General features: G+C 36.5%; 1 protein-coding gene across 3 annotated transcripts in view; it reads right to left on the reverse strand.

Moving 5' to 3' along the window:
- Positions 1–20,904, reverse strand: part of DLG1 (discs, large homolog 1 (Drosophila)) — a 79,940-nt gene extending 59,036 nt beyond the window's left edge. For all 3 annotated transcript variants that reach the window (XM_010001723.1, XM_010001722.1, XM_010001721.1), the window contains exon 1: positions 20,680–20,904. In XM_010001723.1, the coding sequence (XP_010000025.1) occupies positions 20,680–20,904 (225 nt within the window). The remainder of the gene's footprint in view (positions 1–20,679) is intronic.
- Positions 20,905–25,780: the final 4,876 nt, after the last annotated feature.

Here is a 25,780-nt window from a genome sequence, read left to right on the forward strand (position 1 = left end):
GGGGGGGGGAGGGAGAAGGGGTGTGGTTTCAGCTCCAAGTCTACCTACCCAAAATAAACACCTGGTGAAAAATGTTGCAGTTACTGAAAGAACAAAATATTTTTGATACCTTGAAACATTATTACTACTGTCATTTAAACACCCTTACATCTGTAGACAACAGCAAAATCTTTCAAGTTCTAAAAAAAACGTCTGTGTGTGAGAAGCTAAACTGGTCTAGAAAACTGACAATACACATTCTGCAACAGATAAAGGAAATGCTCAGTGCAACAAACATCCAGTTACTGGAAGAGTGATGCATACTTTAGAGGACAGATCAAATTAAACAGCTTAAACAATCACTCAACCCTACACATGCAAAAAACAAGCCACCCCTTCAAGTCTGCCTTGTTACAATGTAAGCAGCTTCCCATGTATGCAACACAGTAACAAAATCCGTTAACCTAAATTACAGATATATACATATCAAAATATAGCCCAACATTAAGGCTGACAAGCTAACCATCAGCAGGGTCAGCTTTACAGTTGAAACTCCTGCAATAAGAGGTTAAAAACAAATGAAAATTCTTCTTACATGTTGACCTTTGACTTAACAAAATAACTGACATGGTCTTGAGTGATTTTCTTATGGACTGAAAAATCTGTACCTCTCTCTGACACAAATGATAGTTTTATTTTCCTCCTTCCTTCCTTAATTCTTAACTCTCTTGTCACTCCGGGCTACTCATTCAAAATACTTCAAGAACACTCCCAACCAGTTCCAGTGTTTATGCCTATTATTTGAAAACTGACGTTGTTCAAAGTCCTTTCATTCTTTCAAGTTCCAGATTCAGAAGTTATTAGTATTGTCATTGTATTTTCCCTTTGTGCTGAAAGTTTAATATCCACTAACTCTTAAAATCCACTCCCTGCTCCTCCAAGCATCCTGGCAATGTTCTTGCTGAGCCTCCTCCACTATCATGTGCATGAGTAAAAAGGCGACAACACTGGCAACCACCTTCCAAGGATGTGCAAATGCAAATGAAGGCAAAGCTGCCATTACTTAAATGTTGACTGGAACACAGGGAGCTGATGTAGGCACTATGGCTGCCACAAAGAAGGACAATGCAAGAAATTCCTACCCATCAGAGCAAGACCACCTTATAAAAGAATGCTCATTTTATTTTAGTGTGGCACATCATCAGTGAAAATTATTATATGATACAGGTACCTGTGAGAGCACCTGAATAGGTTCCAATAGCTCAGGGTATTACATTCAATGCTCTGCTTCCCAAGAAATATCAAGAAATATTTGTAATTTTTAGGAATTCTCTGAATTAATACACTGAAGTATTTTGGAAAAAAAACACCTTATCCTCACAAAGTACCTTTACATGAATGTCTCTGACAACGACATTTAATAATTCTAATTTAAATGGACATAAACTTATTTAAACTACAAAAAAAAGCAGCAAGCCAATTAAAAACATTGTTTTGAATGTATATGAACTATAGCATACAATTTTGACAGACTATTAAGTACAGGAATGCATGACTTGAACAATAACAGTCTGTCAGCCTACATAAAATGTGCTAACAGCTACAATGAAAAGCCATTGTTACAAAAGCACATCTCAAATAATTCTCTTTTCAAGTGTAAGGATGGTCTTTCAAATATTAATAAAGAATAAACCAATAATTTCATTTTAAATGGAATGTTTAAGAGTGCTAAGCTAACAATGCCTTTAAGTATTAAAGGGAGTGCCTCCAAATCCAACACTAAGTCCAGATGTTGTGAAAAGGAAGAACAAATCCATTTTCTCATGGTAAACCAACATATACACTAACTCATTCTGTGAGGAAATACCAAGTAATCTGAAATTATCAAAGCACCATATACATCCCAAAGCAGATCAATTAAACCAGCAAATTCCATAATGCTGCTCTTTGTTACATACTAAAAGACATTTTGGAGAACAAAAATAAAGCAAACCAGACCTGCCTCACTTTCAAGATATGTCTATAGAAATATTACACTGTATACAGTGCAACAAGCTTAATGGGAAAACACTACATAGAAGCATTTCTTTGCCCAATTTCAATTACTATTTTGATTTCTAGTCATAAAACACAAAAGAAAACTAAGTAACATTAAACCTCTAGAAATAGCAGGGATAAAAGTACAATAAAGACAGTGTGGCATATTCTCTATGGTTTGCACCAGAAGTGTACATCCATAAATACCTAGTGTGATACATACCTTTTCTAAAGAAAAATTAGAACACGAGCCGTCAGACAACCAACCACCAGCCGCTTTTACTTTAGCTGTGCTTTTTGTAGGACTCTTTTTTACACTGTCACGTAGGTTTGTAAATTTTCCTCTGTGTTTGGAAGACACTGGCAACGTAGATGAGCTAAAAGCTGCACAAGTGCTCCGTGCCTGCTGCTGGTCCTGGAAAGGCTGCTTTGGCTGCATGTGAGGATTTTGATGTATTTCCATTCTTGGGCTCCTTGTTAAATCAGTGAGTTTGAGCGTTCCCATTTCACTGCCATCTGTAGTACCACAGTATTTGTGGTCCTGACAGTGAGTAGTCATGAAACCAGTAACACAGTCCTTCTTGCAAAAAAATGGAAGGAAAATAAATAAAAATATTGCTTCCTGAGAAAGTTCAAAATATGATTATTTTTTTTCTAGGTTATGGTCACAGGAAGGAACACTAAATGCTGGTTTAGCTGTTGTGTACTCGCTCACACTATTTAGAGAGCACCATTGAACCACCACACAACAGTCAGTTTGCTGGCCACAAATAATCAATGCAATGCACAGATTATTGAATAGATGGCAAAAATCATCTGACTACTTGTTAAAAAGATGGTTTGAAAGGTTGCAGTTATTTTCTTTTTCCATAAGGTCCTACTATCCCCTAAATGGTTACATTTTACCACCTCAAGATTGCTCCACAATTTACATGTAGAAAATTAAAATATATACCAAGTTCTCTACTTTTCTGAATACTTTACAGGGTCTGTAAACAAATTCATTTAAAGCAGCTTCTGATTAAAAGTATATGAACTATGAATGGGCAGGTACTTTATACAAGATTTTAACATTAGACTTCCATCAAAGAAAATAAACTTGTTCGGAACAATAACAATAATTGCTTTGTGTTAATAATCCAAGAGTTGCATTTCCATGAAATACAGCAGCACTGTGAATCACAATTTTAAGGTGAAAATTGTTTAAATTTCAAGCTAAACAAAAAAATAAATACTTTTGAATTAACCTTAGTTGTTTGTAGTTTTATTCATTCCGCTTTTAATGCCATGAGTGCATTATCTCTGTATTACATTTTCAGTCTAATTTTCAAAACAAAAAAGCTTCAAATCAACTCCTACCCCAAAAAAAGCCACACGAGGAACTAGCTTGATTTCATATGCTGTTGAAGATCCAGCTTTATCAGCCAGTTGTTAAATATCTAAATAATGAGTCAGCACGACTTTTTCCATACTGAATAAAAAACTAGAAATACAAACATTTACATCTCCAGTTACTTATAGTATGGATATTAAGAGATAAATAGGAACTGACAGATGCTCCTCTAATCACCAAGAGCTGCCATGTCTCATCTTCTACCCAGAACAGATGTACTGCATAACATATCATTAACGCAATATTCATAAATGCAGAGACAGAAAGGTTTCTGCCCAGGGAAAGGAAGCCAGAAATGCACTGGTCATACAAACATTTGTAGACTTGTGAATGTGTATGGTAGGTTCACTGTCTTTGAAGTATGAGGGAGCAGGAGGACTGTCCCCCACTAATACATACTGACAGATGCAGCCGGGTTGTTCTGCTCTGGACAAGCCAAGGATCTGTAGATTATGTTATTGAGGAACACAGGCAAAGAGGAAGATACACATATTGTGAACACAGATATAGGTAAGCAGTTCAAAATCAACACATCACAACTCACTTATTCTCCTCTGAGAATATTCCACAGATGCAGTAATTACCAGCAACTGCGAGGCATATTCCCCAGCCTGCAGAGATAATACAGACCAAGGCTGTGCCTGGTATAAAGACTCTGCATCAGTAACCTCTTTAGCAACAATATGGCAAATGGCTGCTTTTGTAGCCACAAACACTTTATTTTCAGGTGTTTCCAAGCTTGCTTGAGGTTTAGCAGGCTGCATTCACAGATACCACCCATTTTACTTGCACGTCAGTATTCTACCCAGCATGACAATAATTTGTCAAATGGAGAAAGGAAAAAGCAAGGAGTTTCCATATCATAGAATGGTTTGGGTTGGAAGGAACCTTAAAGATCATTTAGTTCCAACCACCCTACACAAGCACCTCCCACTAGACCAGGTTGCTCAAAGCCCCATTCAACCTGGCCTTGAACACTTCCAGGGATGAGACACCCACAACTTCCCTGGGCAACCTGTTCCAGTGTATCACCAACCTCACAGTGAAGAATTTCTTCCTGATGTCTAACCTAAATCTACCCTCTTCCAGTCAGAATCTGTTCCCTTTTGTCCTATCACTACGTGCCCTTCTAAAAGTCCCTACCCCTAGCTTTCTTGTAGGCCCCCTTCAGGAACCAGATTTGGGGTATAAGTCTTTTCTCTTGTGTACATAATAAATCAAAAAATATATCATGTTGCACATTCAAAAGGGCCATCTTACTCCTGGAGGCTTCAACTTCATTGAAAATACGTAGACCAAGTAGCCCCTTGGTTAAAAAGAAAATCAGCTTTGAAACAAGCTAAGTGAGAAAGGGAGGGCATGAGGAGATGCTGGATACTATAGTCTTGGAAACGCTATTGTCTGACTTCCTATAGTCTCTTCCAAACAAAGGCTAAGACACAAAGCAAAAGATGAGATCAAGGAATTCTCATCTCTCCAGTGTGCTTTCAGACATGCTGACTTCAGTAGCAAAAGAATGAAGATGATATAGCAGTTAACTGGTAATAGCACAAGGGTTTTTCTGGAAGTCTTCATGACTTCGGTCCCTGAAATAATATCAGTAAGATATAAGCAATTAAAAGAAAATAAAAACTTGAAAGCACTTCTACTTCCAAGAGCAACAGTCCAAGCACCAAAGTGCAGCCAAGGAACAGGAGGTACAGGCAGAATCCCTAACTCATTCAGGGTAGCATAATGTGCCAGAGGAATCTCAAGCAAAAAGCTTAGGTCATGCAAATATGGAAAGTGAATATAGCATCTTGGTTTCAAAAAAAAACCAAAACAAACAAAGAGTGGAAGAAAAGAATACATAATCGAAGCACAAAAAGCCTTCTCTGAAGCAACAGTGGTATAAACAAAATGGAAAGAGGTAACAGGGAGGGGGAAAAAAGGAAATAATTATATTCAAGGGGATTAATAAGATACTTGAGAGCCAGAGGGATAATTCTGCCCAGAATTATCTGGGCAGTTGCACTGATAGGAAAAAAAAAAATAAATTGCAAATCGCTCTCTGGCAAAGCAGTGGGACACATGCATAATTCAAAGCAAGAAAAAGCAGTTACATAACTGAAGCTGCACAGGTTTTGGCAGATCATCTTTTGACTGCAGAAAGCCTGAACGCATAACTGTTCTCTGCAAACTGTATTAATTACTAGCAAGAACTGCTCCACTCAAATATCCAGTGCTAAGTGATTTTTCATAACTAGAGGAGGTTCAGGATCAGACTGTGCTTTTATCTTACACCTGAACCCTGAACAATTTGTCGCTAACACAAAGCTGAATCGTCAATATTTCATTCATTTAAATTACTACATCAAATGTACAGTGCACACTTCTTTGCAGCAATCAGTTTAAATGCCAGTAATTTTTTACGAGTATTATTTCTTCAAGGATCATTTTCTTTCCACATTCTGTAACTCCCCCTCAATAGCTGGATAGCAACAATAATCATGGAATGAGAAAACAGCACTAATATTTGACCAACAATGTCTACTGCAAAGATGGTTTTTAATGCTTCAATATCCAACTTCCATTACTGCCAAAACCAATTTCTAATAGCTAGGAGAATCCTCAAAAAATAGTTCTGTATTTCACTCCTTCCATGGCCTTCCAGCAGATACCACACCATCAGCAATTTCTGTAAATATTATTTGACTAATGAAAGCAAGCCCATATTCGTTACCTCTTCTAGAAAGTAGGAAAGAAAATATCTTCCAAAGCGAACATAAGGTAGGAAAAAACATTTCTGATTCAATACCAAGGGATAAAGCTGAAGATAACTGGCGTATTTTCTTTCCAGAGATCTATCATTTAAGGTTTGACCATGTAGTTTTGTATCTTTCCTCTAAACTACATCCTAGAATGCCAGAAAACATTTCACTAGTGAAGTGTGCTTTCTTAAGAACTTTGCATCCATCTTCCTCAAAATCAGAGAAGCAAATACTTATTTCAACTTACCTTTAGGGATTTATAGGCTGTTTGGTGGGGTCTAACAGTGGCAAGAATAAAGCACATTCTTAATCCACATTCTTAATCCAGCTGTATGCTGCCCAGAGCATCCAAGTGCAAGCACACAATCAGCATTAACATTGATACACCTTTCCTGCCACATTCATCTCTAAGTCAATGCCATCCTGTTGCCTGGGCAGGTCCTTAGTACCACACTGCCCGTGACTTGAGCTCTTAATAAATTTTGGACATGCATATTTTCCCTAAGTATATTTCTTCAGGACTTTGAACAAAATGTAGCATCAAGGGGGGTTGGAAATAAAACATACAGTATTTCCCTACTGCCAAAGCAAAGTTTCACAGAAACAGTACAGGATGGTTTTACTGAGAGATTTTGAGGGTAAACAAGTTCTTGGAAGCATAACATCAGTACAGATAAATACAGTAACAAGATACGAAAGTTCTTCTGGATCCCTGAAAATAAAAGGTTTACCCACCCAGCCCTTTTAAATTGAAAGGTCTAGTCTGAATGCCTGTGACTTTAATTTAAATCTCACTTTTTTTCAGAGTAAATCATTGCTCTTGAAAATCCTATCTACATGAGCTCGCTGTTTTAAAGTCACACAGCTAAAATGGTAGATATGACTCAACTATAGGGGTTATCTGGTTGTTTCAGTTTTGTGTTTGTTATTTGTTGTTTTTTTTTTAACTCAGTCAACAAATTGATTCTCTAACCTAGTTTCCTCCTCAAACCCCATAGCATTTTACATTGAACTCATATGAACTTAAAACTCTGAACTTAAAGCATAAATAAATAGCTTTGAAGGGAAAAAAAAACAGTGCCAGCAGAGTATCACTAAAATCACAGATGGTGACAATGACCTGAAATCATTTCAAGACACAAGCAGCTTATTTACTGTCAATTTCTTATTGCGATCTTCAGCTACAAAAACAACCCAGTGAGGAACAATTTGCACCATGATTACCCAAGCAGAAACAAAGCAGCAATGGTAGTGACAGAAAAACTGATGCCTAGAAAGCTGGTTTTTAGTGCAGAAAATGAAAAAAATGCTATAACCGTAAGTAATAATTTAGGACAAGACAGAGTGTCCAGCAGTTTGTGGGATGAAGTCCTACTCTGTAGCAAAAGTAGAGTTTTGTGTACAAGATAAATGGACATAGACACAAGAAATGGCAAACATGGAACTACAAGACCATCACCAGCTCTCACGCAGTATCCAGTGCTTGCTTGAGGAATAAAACTTTCAGCTGGTAAAAATCTCATGCAAATACAAACAATAGCCTCAACAGAACAACAGATTTCAGCAACTAACCTCTCCTTTCTGTCAGGATCTAAAAGTGTTCCTTTATAGATTTAACATCACAGGCAATGTTTCATACAGTGGAGACCACCACTGTTCACCTTCTTATGTCTGGTATTCAGAATGATTTACTTAGCTCAGACTTATTTGTCCTGTGAAATCTCTCAGGGACTGCTTACATGGTTGAATCTCAGTCATATTTCAAATCCATAATATACAAAATGTAGACAAAATTAATATTGGTTTTAGCAAAGGTAATTTGTGAATTTGTTTTTCAATACTAAACAAATGTCTAGCAATGACCCCTGTGCAGATTAGTCATCTGTATTCACCAAACAACCCAGTACTCTAAGCTCAAAACAGAACTGCAAGGCTCCTCATTTAGGTTTGTAAGTGCTATTGAGATTGAATTTAATGCATTTAATTTGCAACTTTAAGCAAGGCCTAGAAAGCTCCATTTAAATTAACATCAGTTTTACGAATAGTAGCTCTCATTATAATTTTAAAGAGTCTACAAGGAAGACCCAGCAGGGTTTCAGGATCAGAAAGAGACCAGGCAAAGAGAAAGCATGTTCTAAGACTTTATTATAGAAAAATAATGGCAGCTGTAGGGTGTCAATATTTTAGTTTTCGAAATTCACAGCAGAAAGGGTACACTGTGGTAGGGAACTGAGATGTTATAGACTCTGTTCACTCCAGAGAACACTATCAAAATAAAATGAAGATTGGGTATTGTTTACATGATTGAACAGGTATGACACTTCTTTCAAGCTCTCAGAACACAATTTCCAATAATTTCTAAATTATTCAGGGAATAATTAAGTCCTCCTTGACAGCATTATTACAATTCAAGTAATTTCTTCATGCAGTTTCTTTTTTTCATATAATTCATTCAAACAGCAAAGATGACCTTTACCGATCTCAGTCTAATACAAGGAAGTGATCTCTCTCAATACTAGAAATGCAGTTAACTCTCAACACGATGGCACTGGTGTTGGGGATTTTTTTAGTTGAGTAAATCTGTAACACTACTCATAAAATATAAAAATTTTGTACATGTGTGAACCACACCTAAAGCACAAGTTGTTTTTTCTTTAGGGTAAAAACATTCAGGTTCACACACAGCACCCCACTGCCCTCAGAGTACTTATGGTACAGCCTTAAAACAAGAAGTAGACAAATTTACCCTAAGATCCTTAGTTTGAGCAGAAAGCAATTCAACTCACATTAATGAATGGCCAACAGAAAATCATACAAGTCATCTGTAACAACCCATTAATTAAAATCCATTTGTTTTTTCAGGATGTAAATGTCAAAGTTTTGGAAAATTAATTACTTGATTGATGCATCAAGCAAATCCTTATCTCATTTATAAAAGGCTTCAAACATAAGAGGCATTATCATTTTATCATTATACATGCTGAACTCTTCCCACAGAGTTTTACTTTCACTACAGTTCTGATACCTTTTCACTGCTATCCAGATGCTTTGCTTTTTCATTGCTCAGAGCCAAGGCTAAAATCTTTACCATGCAATTACCAGCTAGGTATCTCATCTGATTTTATTAAATCTTACACCACAGAAGCACTGGGGGCTCCTCAGACTTGCTTCCATGACAACATGCAGTTATAATACAATCTCAAAATTAGTACCATTATACAACACATCCAAGCTCTACAATGAGTCACAGGAGCCCTGCAATGTTTCAGCAAAATAGGCACCTTTTCTCTACCGTCAATTACTCACTGTCTTTAGTAAATTAAAATACTACTAAAGTTTTAAGCCTAGCATTACTTGAGCAAACTTTCACTCCATATGCAAATAAAGACTGAAGTTATATTTCCCAAAATGTTTTTTGCTAACAACTCTAGCTGAACACCACCAACTCTCTGAGCCTGTCTTCACAGCAGAGGTATTTTTTATGCTGATTACTAAGAGATTTATCAAGGGGTTTTTCCCTAGTGTAATTTATGTAGAAACATCAAATTATTCCGATAGTTCATGTCCTTCTCCAATAAAAACTGCACTCCACAGAAACAGTAAAACATGCCATGGACAAGAAACGGTCAAGAATCTTACTAACACCAAAAGCTGATAGATGGGCAAACAAGAGTTAAAACACACACCCAGTACTTTTCCCAGAAAACCACCTCAGAACCTGAGAGTCAAGGTCTTCCTGAACCACTCTTTGTAATAGCTACCTGCCACCTGCCCTTTCCAAATCCATTTAACTCCACTTTGATATCCTTCTCTTTTTGAGCCTTCCCTTCTCCACAGCCTTTTGAGGCAGTGACTTCCACAATTTAACAGAACTTTTACAGGACATTTGTGACAGACTGAGTATTAGAAAATTATTAAATAATTTCTAATTGAAAACCTCCTTAAATTTTTAGAAGCCTCTATCACATTCCTCCTCGGGGTTGTAGTTTTGTTGTTCGCTTATTTTTAAATTAACTGTTCTACCATTTTCACTACTGGAATGTACTAAGGTGACATTTTCAGAGAGCTACAAAACTCCAAAATCCCTTTCTGTAATAGGAATACTTTATTTGCACCGTATCACTATATGCACACATGCAGGATTATCCTTTTCTATTCCTAATTCATTACTGTACAATTAATGTCAAAAGCTATTTTTGCATCCGTTCACTTTTGTCTGCTATTCTTTGCAGCTAGGTTAGTTAACCTGAAAATAAAAATCATCTAAACCAGAAGTCAAAATGTATTTCATGCCCCTGCCATTCAGCTCCTCCCCCCACCCAGATCACGCATGAACATAGTCTACTGGGAATACAGTCCCAGTTGAAGGGACCTGTTTTAATTAACTCAAAAAACCTATAAAACATCCTTCCCTTTTATCTCATGGTACCTTTCATTTTAACAGCCTTTGATCCATTATTTTCAAAGACTTCTGTAATTATAACGACCTTCTGATGACCACATGTTCTCATGTAGATTTTTATCTACATGTTCACTGGTTTTAAAGAAGTCTGAAAAATCTGCCAGTTCTTATTTTCCCTTCACACAGAAAAGCTGACTTATCTTCAAAATATCTTTCTCCATCTACCCGTAAAGCCTTTTTTTAATAATAAAGAATGTTTCAAAGTTTGTACAGTAAGGAAATCTGACCTGCTCAGCTGTAGTGTCAGAGAGTACAGCTTAGCTGCTTTTAAAATATTTGCCTTTCACTTAATTTAATTTTTATTCTAGGAATACCCAGACAGTTTAAAGAAAAAAAGGCCACACACAACACAACAGGCAGTTCAGTCATATTAAACACAGGATCCTTAAGAAATCCTGAATAAATGTCATCTCCTATTGACCACCTGTGCCTCTTAACACATTAATTTAAATTCTCTTCTATTAGCACTTGAATCTTATTATTTTTAATACAGTAAAATGAGCCATAGGACTACTCGGAGCTCCAAGGTGAGACAGCCCTAGCTGGTTTTTTTTTGCTCAGAGATAGGAATCTACTTTGGCATTCCACACTTATCTAGGAATATAGTCTTAGGTCTTGTACTATCACCATCCTGATCACTGGTATATCACAGTCAATTTGCATACCACTTGATTTAGCATCCAACTACTGAAGCACTGCTCCGTAATGAGGCTTAATGTGCTAAAATTCTAAAAAGCTGTACACAGAATTTTTTCCCCATGGTGCTCACTATCTAAAAAACAATGATGGAGTCAAAATTACAATTAAAAGAAGTAGTAAAGAGATGCAAAGTGTTTTAAAAATCTAGACTGCTTTCCAGCCATTTACAGCTTCCAAATACCAGTTTAAAGCAATTACATTAGATGTCGAATCTGAGATTCTGTGACATACTTCAACATTTTCAAGTACCAACTTTAACATTATGCTTTTTACATAGGAAATACAGATTTATTGCCCTGATTTGGCAATGACATCATGTCCACTGAGCTTTTGAAATGCTTATTATATTAATATCCTTCTTTAAAATTAAGTTTTCTGTCTATATTTGTCTTGCTTCAGTTCTCCAACTTGGAATACAGATGCCCTTTTCTACTAAAGAAGCAAGCCTTCCAGTTTCTGAAATCTATCCCTGTATATTTATAGTCTGTGACCAAATTATCTCCTGACTTTCCTTTGGATTACCTAAGCAAAGGTTCTTAAGTTTCTCATTTTAAAGCAAGTCTTCCTGGACACAAGTGACAGTTATAATCCCTCTTCTGAACACCCAGAATTTATCAGGATTTCTTTTCAGGCCAGGATTTCAGACTGGAGACTGTACACACTAGAGAGTTCCCTCCCTCTCCTTCACCAAAGGGAAAGCTGACTCCCTTCTAACCTGCTACATCTCACCAAGTAGTCAGATTCAGCTGGTTATCTAAGAAAAACAACTACAATTACTAAATTAAATTAGCTTTGAAGTAGATCTGTACACAAGAAGAACAAACAATCTTTACTTAGCTCCCTATTCTGTTATGAAAACCAAACACTATTACCTGGAAGGCACAAAATACAGGTTGCTCAACTAACTTCTGCAGGCATCAGTCTTAGAGGAACCAAGTAAGCAAATAGATACATTGTGAGGCAGCACTGACAAAGAGAATAAAGGAGGAGAGACTAGAAGACTCATCCAAAACATTCCCACAGTACCCTGGCTTCCAGTAAATACCACACAAACCATTGGGAAGAAACTGACAATTCCACAGTCAAAGAAAAATCCTGTACTGTATCTGCTCCCATAAAACATCTGAAGTCATATTAGAAGACTGACAACTATAAAGATACTAGTTCCCAGTAACAGTAATACTAAATTACCAATAGTAACTTGAAAAAAGTGTACTCTTAAGCTATCCATAAGGACATTAAAAAAATACACTTCTATTTTATCAATATAGGACAAAATTTAAACTATTTTTCCTGATTCTTCCTTTTTATTAAAAAAAATTTAAAGGATATTATTTAAATAATTGCTTAGATATATCATTTCACATGAGACTGTTGCAAGGGACAAGAATATGCATTTTAAACAGTTTAATGGAGCAAAAGACTGAAAACTCATAAATGCCAGTATCAGCTTACAAGAGAGACTAAATGACTCATAACTGTCTTATCTGTCTGGAGAACATGTTAACTCAACTACATCCTAATGTGCAGCTAAACACAAATAACTCTGGAAGAGCAGCAAATGCACAATAGAGACAAGCTGCAGAGAAGGTCTGGTATATCAGAGAAGTGGGTTACAGGAAGTAAGATGAAATTCAATACCAAAGTCACATGGAATAGTGCATAAACATCGTAATAAACAGCACAGAGACTTCAGAGAACACCCAACTGAAAAACAAATCCTAGAGTGCTTTGGTTGGTGGCAAAGTTTTTTAAAAAAACTGTAAGGAATAGACATAGGAGGGAGACCAGCCTGCTCCTACCCCATCTCCAGAAAGAAAAATGTGTAATATTTTTATGTCAGTGTGGAGCAGGTAGCTTCTATCCACCAGCTGGCACAAGGTTATCAGTCTCTGATGTGAAACATCAGTGAAGGGACTGAGAGTACTGGGTTAACATGAACATGGCATCTGACAGTGGTGTTACACCCTTCTCAAGGTCTGCTGATGCATTCAATATTATTGTTGTTGCCTACATCCCTAAGACCAGCATTGCAACTACAGTGCCATTTTAGACTCACACCTGCTAGAATTTCAGTACAGCACTTGGTTAGCAAAGCATGTGTGGCAGGAACACTCTCAACTGATCAGAAGGATACCTCTTGCCTTCTAAGTGGAGAAACCGAGCACTTCTGAAATTAGAATTATGCAGACTCACTGGAATTAACTTTGGGAAGGCACATTAGAAACAGCATTAAGAGAAGTATCCTTCCTCAAGAGAGGAAAGCATCCACTGGGAGCCATCTGTTGTTAGAGAGCCATTACATAAGCAAAGTGTGAAAGATACAGTTATACTAATAAACAATGATGAGGCATTTCATTTCAATTGCACATGAGATGCATCACATGAAGAGGCAAATGTTCTCCTGACATTTGTCTCTTACAGATCTGACAAAGTAACACAAAAAGTGAACTGTACTGGAAATACTTCACAAAATGTTTGTGTTTCAAGTTCAGCAAGTGGTACTCTTGTCAAACATGAGTTTGAACTTGCCCATGCAAATTACTCAGACTTGTTTTTCACTCAGATAACCATACCTCTGCAATGGCAAAAGTTGTGTGCACAGCCCAACAGGTAGTTAAACAGTATGTGCCTTGAAAAGACCATCTTGTATAAAGGGATCTACAGACACATACCTCTGGTTTTACAACAGCTCCAGAATGCATGTTTGTTTCCATTCACTGAAATCTTTGGGAGGCTCACTCATTGTCAATGTGTAAGCAACAATAACAACACTTATGTAGGTCCAAAAAAGTAACAGTAAAATAAAGAAAACTGGTCTCAACAGAACATATAATAGGAAAGTACATATAAAACTGGAATCACTGTTTATTATGTGACAATAATAATCACACAATGAAACTCAGATGAGAACATGGAAGAAACAGAGAAATATAAACCACCTATTAAAGTCTAGAAGTTTACTTAACACTGAGTAGTAACAGAGGGTAGGACCACTTCTGAGAACTAGAAAAATTCTGACAAAGATTGAGACAGTCCTACATAAAACTGAACTACAGAAAATGGTTTTCATTAAACGAAGATAAAAAGAAAAAAGAGAACCTGCAAGCCTGTTTCAAATAAAAAATTTAGTAAGTATTATAAATAAAGGCAAATTCAAATACCTCCTCTGTTTGGGAGACTGAGGAAAGCACTGGCCCCAAGAGCAATCCTAGAAAAGAGAACCAAATTCTTCTGAAAAGAGACTGCATAGCTGGTATTAAGATTTCCATTTTCTTGTTTAACAAGACAACAATTTTGTCATTTGAGTTACTACAAATCCCAAAAAGGCTGTGGACACAAAGTTTACCAAGACTCTTAGCTGGTTATAAACAAAGTCTGTTAAACTGCACAACACACGATATCATGTCAGCTCTCAAACAAGGACGCAGATCATCCTAAAAGACAAAGTCGTGCTTTCTAAAAACATCTAAGACATTTCTGTCACATTAGCTTCTTCAAACTAAAAGAAACATCCTGCACATCCTTAATCGTAACTGAGAGTGCTCTTGGCATTGTAGACAAAAATAGAAGGACAGGAAAAAGATGGTCTTCACTTTAGATTCAGGGGTTCTGCCAGACAGTTATTTACTTAATAATTGTATTAACAGAAACATATATGGCAGCTTTGGCAGCAGAACAGAAATTCTATACCACAGGACTCATGCTAGAGCTGTTTAGTAAGCTCACAGCTGGTGAAAAACAGACTGGCCTGTATTTGACTTTCAAAACACTGTCAAATCAATACAAGCCTCAACTGAGAGGACAACTATCACAATATAAAATGAATTACTGAAGTTACATAACAGACTTAAAGAGTCCTACCTCTTTCAAAGGATTCCATGCACTTGGCTTCATATGGCAAGACCCTGTTAGTCCACCTGAGTTATTAGTTGGAGTTGAAGACAATGGATTCAAAGGAGATCCAGTGCTTGCCTTGCCTGAAGGTTCAGAGTCTTGGTCACATCGTAGACAGGAAGCCCCTGCAGTAGCAGTAGTACTCCAAAAGCAAAACATTCTATGTCCCCTACTCTTTTGCTTACTGTATTTCTGACTCATTCTGGAAAAAGTAATTTTCTTGAGATACCAAAGAACTGAAGTACAAAGAAATTCTGTTATCAACTCTGACACAGAACAACAGCTGTGAGAAAACAGGTGAGAGACAGTGGAACCTAAAATGCTCTGGCAGCAAGCAGTGCCTGTAGGTAGCACCTGCAGCACTGGTTCAGTCCTTATTATCTCTGCCATGCTGCAAGTGATTAACTGAAGTAACACACTGCACATGCCAACATTCCTGTCACACACATGGGGCTGGGAAGGAAACCACACACCCCCATTGCTCCCTGAGCCTATTTGGTTGACTTCATAAAAGAGACAACCAGCTACAGCATGACTCTAAATCAACCAAACATGACACAACATGACTCATTAAATACATGCTTAAGATTTATTTGATTTAATATGCTTCCAAAACTGCATATTTTTTTTAAAAACAAAGCAAACTTCACAGTCTTGAGAAGTTTCCATCTCCACTGTACACAGTTGGAAAGTGTTTACAAAATGTACCGAAAGTTCCATAGACAGCCCCTTAAGGCTTGAGTTTAAATTGTCAACAATTTCCTATTTCTTGGTCCACCGATTAGAACAAATATTAATGTATTCCTCTTACTGAATAAATTAATACCGGTTTTATCTCTGCTTTAATGAACTCTTTTGGAAAACACAACCAGTGGCAGAACTAAAATTTGCAAAATCAATCCATACTGCTACTAATGTGTGATGCTACATAGCTAAAAATGAAGAGTATGGAGAAAACTTAGTTAAGTTAGATTTCAGAAGTTGCTTTCCTATAGACAAATCATCTAAAGCCAGTAATATTTAAAGCTGCCTTCTTTGTGTGTTCTTCTCAATATTAGCAGTAACAATTTCCAGGCAACATATGTGTAAATTTTAAACTCGGGGCAAGTCTGCATGAAAAATCCAACAGTAATTCTAACAGTAATTCTTCTATGTATGTCTACAAACATCTCTACTGTTACTCCTGTAACTCCTTTCTTTTGTACTGTATCATTTCTTGAAATAAAAATATGTATTAAATAAAATAAATCCTATGAAGAACTTGATGTTATGCAACAGAAGGCATAATGAACTCCCAGTTTCACTCGTAACCTTGAGAGGATGCTAAAATAGTCACACATCCACACTGAAGTTTAATATTATTCATAGAACATACCACCCACCGCGACACATCCTGGTATGTATAAGACACTTAATAATGAAACTGCTATCAAGTTATCTGAACTTGTGGTTGTAGTACCTTCCTGTTGCAAGTTCCAGGTTTCATTTCGTATCTTGTATCAATGCCTTTCTCTGTTTTTTTCCTTTTCAGCCTCTGCTTGTTTAATTAAATCTCTACATACTCCATCAGAACTATTTTGTCTTTTCTTATTTCACATATTTTTAGTATGTGCCTTTAGAGTTACGATCTATACGACTAACAATATGTAAATACTTAAATATACCAATGTTATAGGAAGGATGGTAAATATTGCTGTAAAGAATCCATTTTTTGCAATTCCAGAACAGTAAGAAGTGCAATAAAAAAGGGGTTAAGGCAGAGACCTCTTTTGATTTTTTTAATCTTTCTCTTTTAAAGACATCTTACATCTCCTCTGTGTTGCTGTCCAATTAAATATAGCACTTCATACAAGCTAGAACTATGTTCATAATATTTCAATGAATCTGAAAGCAATAGGCTGGGAATAATGACAAAGTAAAATTCCATCAAGATCTTAATAGAAAGTAATCCAAAGCCAAGAAATTACTAGGCTGAAATAACTCACAGAAGCAGTTAGTTACGTTTTTTAAACAGTAAGTGGGATTAGGAGGGGTTTTCTGTCCCCTATCACTCTCCTTCAGCACACCTTTTCCAAAGCATATCCTAAAAAAACAGAAGTATAAATTAGCACTGCATATTCAAAGAGCTAAATAAATTTTCAGTACCAAATGCCAGAAGCATGTTATACTATGTCACATGCTCAGAACAGCCTAAATGTAGTGCTGTTAGAACCAGTCAAAAGCCAAGTGAGTTTCAGACAAATCAGTTTCTGAATTTTTAACACAACATGGGCCAACTACTACTGACAGTTAAGACACATCCTGAGACATGGTAGCCGTAGTTACTGTCAGGAACAGGCGCTTCACAGAGCTCTCAAAGACTCTGGAGAGAAGAACTGCCCTGGATACAGTTATCTTTGTTGATGCAATATGCATATCTCTTGTTAGGACAGCACTTCAAATAGCCCAGTATTTTTCACTTGCATAAGCATATATTTATGGCTTAGTTACGCACACTTGTGACAACATCATTTTTTGTATGTTTGTTTTTACCCTAATCTTCCATTATTATGCCACAGATTCGGCTTTTACTAAAGATATAAATAATTTGCTGACAAAAATTTGTAGACCAGCTTCTAATCAAACTCCCTAACTCTTCTAAGTGAGCAACTAACTCCACATCACAGGGAATGCAGAATGAAGAAGGAAAAAAAACAAGAAAAGAACGCTTCAAATGCCTGAGCATGTTAAATCAGCTTCCCTAGACTCATACAGGAGACTGGTATGGTTACTTTGGCCAGAAGGCATTGCTACCTCTATAGCAGTTTGCCACTGTAAATAGAACAAGTATTAACCCAGTGGTAAGTACTACTGCTCTATGAACAGACTGCAATGTCTGATCACTCCTTGTTACCAAAGTAACGCAAAGTCTATAAATCACTACAAACACCTCAAGTTTCATGCAAAGCACCCTGGAGACCTTCGCTAGGCTAAGACAGAAGCAGAGTCAGAATGACCACTTACTGCTTTTGCATCTGTTCACACTGTTTCCATTGCTGCCTTTTTCCTATGGTAGATGGGTGATATGAATCTTCTAATAACATTAAAAAGGGTCAATGCTAATAAATCAGGCACCTATAATGTTTGAAAAAGGATTGCTAGTCTTCAGGGTTTCTGTGACTTCTTAGAGCAGCCTTTCACTCCTGAATATCCTCCACAGCACAAGACATTTGTGCACACAGTCTTTTACAGCAATAAGCAGTGCTACTGTATCCATCACCAGCTTCCTCCTTGCTTCTTTACGTTATAAGACCAACCCCTACTCAAAAAACACCCTATCCCAAAGTCTGAAATCCGTTCTGTAGTAAAAGTCCTCTTAGCACCTTGCTAAGGACATCAACTGTGGCAACCTTCAGAGAAGGTTGGGGGGCATTCAGCTCCATCTCCAGGAATAATTCCCCTTTCACTGGTAATGGAAGGAACTCAGCAACTATGACCATTCTATGCCACCCCATTCCATCCCAAAAAGCCAAGCAAAAGAAGAGACAGCTTAAAAAGAGTGTTATGTAGCAAAATCACAATGGAAGCAGGAGGCCAGAACTTAAAATTCAGTTTGATTTTGTGTATGTTAAAAATAATTATATGACAACATTAGGAATACATAAAGCCCATCATCACAAGTCATATTTCAACATAAAATGTCAGAGAAGTACATGACATCTAATTGTTTACTTAGACTTTGCAAATGTGATTACATTCAAGTGATGGAGATGAACAAATAAAAGTTGTCAAGAATTTTCAGAATACTACATTACAGAACAAAAACTAGAGAGAACTGAAAAACAAAACTGCATCACAATAAGCAATCTTCAAATATCTTTTTCCCACCCTGAGGCTAGAACAGCTGCAATGGGTGGATAAGGCAGGAGGATAGCACAGCATCTTCCCAGAGGAAGAGGCTTCAACAGGCTCTTGATTTCGGTGCATCACTAAATATGCTCCTTAAGTTTTCTAAAACCACTTCAAAATATTATGTTTTTTCCCTCCTTCTGGCCATGAACATGTATAAGCAGTTCTTTTTAACTGAAGAGCTGGCAGACTTATGAAAGAAATCTGGCAGGCTTTCACAGAGCTAAGCTATCTTTTTCATAGCAGAAAAACAGAACAAACACCAGGATATTCACAGAATCACAGCTTTGGTTTGAAGGGATTTCAGGACTTGATCTTGTTCAACCCACACTCAAAGCAGAGGCTATTCAGTACTTTATTCACTGGCAAATTTTCAGTCCTAGCTAGTCAGTCCAATTGCAAGATTCATGCATTACATCATTACTTGTCCAAGCATTAAACAATTCAGAGTAACCATAATATTTCTTCAAAAGGCTAAGACCGTATATCTTGCCTTTCAAAAAGTAATAGCATTTAAAAGCCATTATATCTACCTAATGCATCACTTGGAGTTGGATAATGACCCATTACAGAAACTGCCTCTTCAATAGTCACATACATTTGCAACAAGAAAATTAAAATTCCCCCTCTAAGATCTCCTAATCATTGTTTACTCCAAATTCACAAGTAAAAAACAGGCAACAATAATTAGACTTCCAGATGAAGTGCCAGTTTATCATATTTGAAACAATTACCAATAGATACAAAATACCTTAACAATATTACAGTCTGAGGGTATCAAGTTTTTCCTTTCAGCAAAGCTGAACTTAGATTGACAGTAACAAAAACAAATCTAATCTCAATTTTTAAACAACGCTGACATCTCAGCATTCTCCATAGAGATGCTCATCTGCTAATGCCAATAAGTTTAAGCTTCTCTAAACATCACCCTTAAAAACTATCACCAAAATTGAAAACTTGATATTTGGATTGCCTCCTAAAAACATCATTTACAGCAGATTGAAAGTCAAGTTGAAAAGTGCCATGTTTCTCACAGAGTGCATTATTCAATGTATATTCTGTATGTCAAGAAGGCATTCCTTCATCTTTTTTATGTATTATTAGCAGTCAAAACAGAAAAAGTACATAGGCTAGAATTTGTTGTGCTACATACAATTAAGACTTTTAATTATTTAATATTTTAAATACAATTCCTTAAGCAGGTAATATATGGTCTCGATTTGAACTGTCATTTTACAACAGCTATGCAATTGGTATTTTTTAACTATTCCCCTCCAGAATGAAAAATACATTTTTCAGTATTTTGTTAAAATATCTAATATTTCAACTCAGAGGCTCACCAATTGTAAATAACTTTCAAAAAAATCAGATCTCCTCTAAATGCTTCCATTTTCATGCTTTAATGCTAAGAATCATACAGAGATCTGTAAAGTATAAAAATGGCAGCAGACAGAAAACACCTTTCATCCACCAGAGATTACATGAAAGCATGCATATATAAATAATGGCTATTTCTGACTAGCAAATAACCAGAAAACATGCAGACACAGTCATTTCAACAAGTGGCATATTACCTGGGTGGAGCTGGCAGCAACAGAAATGCAGTCAATGAAACCATGTCTCCGAGTGAAAAATGCAACTATCTGCTGCCAACGGGAAGGCTCGTTCCGTAACTCATCTGTCGAGCCTTTCTTTGCCCACTGCTTGTGCTTTGGGCCTACAGAACTGTGGCTTGAGCTCGTGTTGCCTCGATTGGCGCGAGAATAGAGGAGTGTGTTATTTCCGAAAATGTAATTCATCTCTGCAGCTCTGCAGGTGGTTGCCAGGCAGTCTTACTTCCCTACCAGCTGCTGAGTGGTGAATGAGCAGGGGGAAAAAAAAAAATGCAGCTAGAATTACAGCAGCATCGTTTACAAACCAGAAAAACAAAATTCTCAATAGCTGATGCTATTTCTCTTCGAGGCTTCTCCACCCCCTATATCCCTTCTCTACCTGTGAAGAGCATAATCTCGAGCAACTATAAAGGCAATTATTTTTTTTTCCTTTTTCAGAACCCTCAGGATTGAACGCTTGTTTTCCCTTCCTAGCTAACAACAGATATTTAAGAGAAACTGGGTAGCAGGTACAGCACATATTCAGTGCTATGAGGATGGTGGTGCATGATAACAGCTACTGGGTGGAGAAAGCACGGATCAAAAATAACCAAGTTTCAATCATTGCCTGTAGAAAGATCCAATAGAATCTTTTCACTTCCTTGCTTGCATAAATTATAAATCTGAACTGAAGAGAACAGGGAGCATGCAGCATAGCTGCATTTTTTCAGATTCTTTCTGAAAATATTTCAGAGCAAAAAGACATTAATATCATGCTTAGAAAAAACATTCATGAAACAAGTGTCCGCAGATTTCTTTCTTTCTACACCCCCCCCTTTGCATAAAACAACTACAGAGGGAAGATACAATTGTGTTATTTGTGCTGTGTATCAACAGATATCCAAGGAAGGATTTTTTGTTAGTTTGGTTTTTTAAGACTAAGAATATTAAGATAGAACAATAGAAATCAACAATTCCATTCTTATTCTGATTAAGGTCATCATCAATATTTCCAAAATTCTGTTTCTACTGTAAGCATAATACAAAAATCAATAATATGAAAATATTGCGTCTCAAAAGCACAAGAAATGACAAAAAGTGGAAAATTCTCATTATGCACTAATGAACTGTCACTAAAATTATTTGATTGCCAGTCCAAATCACAAAAATATTACCTCTATGTGTGAGTCTTTTTTCTCTGCTCTCTTCACTGTAAAAAAGAAGTCACATACTCAATATCCAAAATATTTTAAGAATTCCAGTTACCTTATAGAATCAACCACTCAAATTTTTGTAGTCCATTATTTTCTGCAAAATGTTCCACCTCACACCAAAGAGATTACTTCAAAAATCAGTTAAGTGACAAGGCTCGCAGTACAAGCCTCCGGAAAACCAAAGTTAACAAAACTGTTTGTGGTGGATTTCTATACAAAACGCTCTGAAGTTCACAATCGTAACACCAGTGTAAACATTTTCAAAACCTAGAAAACCCTAGAAACCATACTGAGATATGATGAACAATGGCAGACGAGCTCCTTACAACACGGCCACAAGTTACACAACCACAATTCTACAAATCCACTGACTCATGATGTGTATTTTGTTGGGGATAACCAAATTCCCTCATGTACTTCTTTTTGGTGCAATATACCCTTTGCATAGCACATTCTTTCTGACAGCTATCCTATTCTGTGTAACAAATATTTCCTGACACATTACAAGGACAAATGATAAGTACATTAACTTAAAAGTGTGGTAATAAGATCAATGCACCATTTACTTCTAGTCACTAGCACAGGTCAATAGCATCTTGCATACAAATATTCCGAGTAGATCTTTCAGACAGACTTTATTAATATTCGTAAAACACAATGGCTTATCGGTTTAAGTCATATGAAATTCAGTTTGACTTGTGCACTGTTCTCAAAGCTATGTTCATGAGACAGATAATAGAGATAAAGAAATGCCCAAGACATCACAGATGCAATCATCCTTTTAAAAGGGCCGGCTTTTTTATAATGGTAATTCTTTTCATGGGAAGATGACAGCCCTACCTGAACCCTACCTTTTTTCAGACTTGCATAAAACATCTAGCTTGAAAGATTGCTACAAATTTACTACTGGAGGAATCTCTTAATCCCTTGCTATGACTGAAAATGCTTAGAACAAACTACAAATCATAAGCTGTAAATTTCAAGTCTTTATAAAAAAGAGTCAAAGTGAAAACATTTTTTACATTTTTCTTTATACGTCCTTCAATTTCACCATTGTTGCACATTTTTTAAAGGATCTGAGAGCACAAAGAATATTAATAACTTTCAAAAACACATATTTAAGAACTCAATTGTGTGTGTGTATATATATATAGGTATGTACCCCACAGGCTCTAAAAGGAGAGTCACATGGGAGTATTGTTAAAAATTCTGAAAGGAAAAACTACAGTACATGGACAAGCAATGTACCCAGTACCTATTTTTCTTGCTGTTCTATCAATCTTTCTAAAGATAAAACAGGTTTTGCTGTGTTTTAAGGCAGTTTCTTTCAAGGATGATTCCCACTCACTCAATTATCATCTGTGTTATCACTGACAATGAGACTTCAGAAATCAGCACTTTAGGAAAGGTTCACCTGGACAAAAATAAATAAATAAATAAATAGAATTCCTGAAAGTCAAGCTATGATGATTTCATTTAAATGGAGACAGAAATTCAGAAAAGTACTTCAGGAAGAGGTTATGCAATCACACTGGTGATATAAGATAGGAATCTGTCACCTACACTCCATATGGTCGTTAACAACACTGAGCAAGTTTTGCTCATGCCTAAGAAGATACAGTTGCAGTTATTTGTAGAAGGAGCCTGTAACTGTTGTGATGAGACAAATCCTGACTTTTAGAAGCTAAAAAGAAACCTGAAAATAAAGGCACAGCATAACTCCAGAGTTGGTGTAACATCAGGATAATGCAAAGGAGTCCAGATGAGAAGAACAGCCACTTGTACGGTTGAAAAAACAAAGAGTGGGAGTGAAAACAAGGGCTTTGGTTAAAGAGCATTCAACAGAGGATCAAACACCTACAAGCAGAAATCAGATGTGCTATTTGGACAGAAAACAAAGTATCCAGAGAAAGGAGAATCTAAGAATCATCAACACAGACATGGTAACTGAAATTGTATCTGGACTGCCTCCAGAGTCAGAAGGTAGAATAGGGAGGAGGGGAGAAGGCTCACCAGGGAATCTGAAGAAGTTCTAAAGGGAGCTGAGAGCTTTCATTTTCCCTTTCTTGTATTTGATATTGAACAGGTATAATATTAAAACAAAATACCTCACACAAAATACCAAACACCCAGCTAAACAAACAAACAACCCCTATTTACTGTGAGGAAGAAATATAGAATTTGCAGATAAAATACCAAAAACCCCAGCATATAATTAAGATTTCTATGTGAGTACACATACCTTTCTACAGCTTAATAAACTTACTCACAGATATATCTGCATTTGTAGTGGATGCAGAGTAACATCATTTGTTCTGCAGCCAATTAACAAGATACAGTAACCACAGCAGATACTGGATTTAAAAATTAACATCAAACACTTGAAACAAAGTTACTCTGCTTTTGTACCTGACCTAATTCTTATTATTAACTTGCTAGGACAAGATGAAACGTGATGTAACATCAGATTTCTAATTTCAAACATAAAACTTCCCTGGACTTAACTTTACAATAGCATGCATACCTTGAAATTAAAAATGCACAGCAAGAAAAAGTGTTTGAATATGCAAACAGCACTTATACCTCAATTATCCTTTTTTAAACACTAACAAAAAAACCCTTGAAACATTTGACAAGTGTCATATTACTTCTACTACCCTTCTGCTAAACAGAATATTGGCTAAAATATTCACAGACCCCGAAGAAGCGAACTTAAATACTTAATACAGAAAATTAAAGAATCATCTAAAACAACATCAGGGAGTTATTTTCAGTATCTCTTAGTTTTACACCAAAAAAAAAGGCAAAAGAAATGCACAGAATTCAATTAAAATACTCAAATATAGACTATGCAACTTCTAACTGCCCAGGCAGGGGAAAACAACCACTGAAAATACAGATATAAATTCATGTTTACTTTTTACGCTTTTCAGAATGTCTATATTTAATACATTTTTAGTGGCATAACAAATTTAAGTCTCATTAATAAACATATGCTATATTCTAAGCCAAAGCCCAGTAATACCCTACTCAAATTGGACACTGTGGAAAAAGAAACTGTTGCCCCTTTCTGTTAGAAATACGTTAGAAAGATACGTTAGAAAACCTATTGTAGTCTTCAGTTGAGAGATGAGACTGAAAGGACAACCCTTGATCAAGTGAGATTTACCTAGTCAATAAAAAGTAGGTATTTTACTGCTGAGACTACCTTATAAGTAAACACCCCAGCATGATTATTCTGTACTGATATATTTTAGTATAAACAATGTAATAAGTATTTTGTATTCAATATTACTCATACTACACCTCAGACAACATACCAATCTGTGCAGATTAAACTGCCTGGTCTTCCATACTCTGTTCATGAGTCTCCTGCCCATCTTTTTGGCACGCCAGACTGATAAAAACATCCTGTGCTTAACGCAAGTGTCTTCAGGATTTCTTCAGTCCTCAAAATGAACCCAACTGCACTGAGAGCTCTGGGGAAATCTCAGGCAAAAGGAGAATAACCAGTTATTAAGAAGACTTGATGTTGATCACTAGTTGTTCCAATGTTTGGATTAATCCACGGTCCATCTGTTACAGTTTTTCTTTCTTGTCTCAGTTGACAAATTTGTTGAGCAGCTGCATACTGAGAAAGGGGCAGATTTGGTCAACTGCTTCTTACTATAAGACACAAATGGATGCCTCTGCACATACTTACATATTCTTCCATTCCAGGAAGTTTAAAAGAAGTCACCTATCAAGAAATTTAATTTTAATGAAAGATTGCACCTCTCTCAAGAACGACCACTGAAGTACAATGCTAGCCTAAAAATTAGTATTTCTGAGGATATGTTCAAGTTTTTCATACACTCTAGGTATGTTTC

Source organism: Chaetura pelagica, unplaced genomic scaffold (assembly GCF_000747805.2).
Source record: "Chaetura pelagica isolate M959 unplaced genomic scaffold, ChaPel_1.0 scaffold807, whole genome shotgun sequence".
NCBI classification, from domain to species: domain Eukaryota; kingdom Metazoa; phylum Chordata; class Aves; order Apodiformes; family Apodidae; genus Chaetura; species Chaetura pelagica.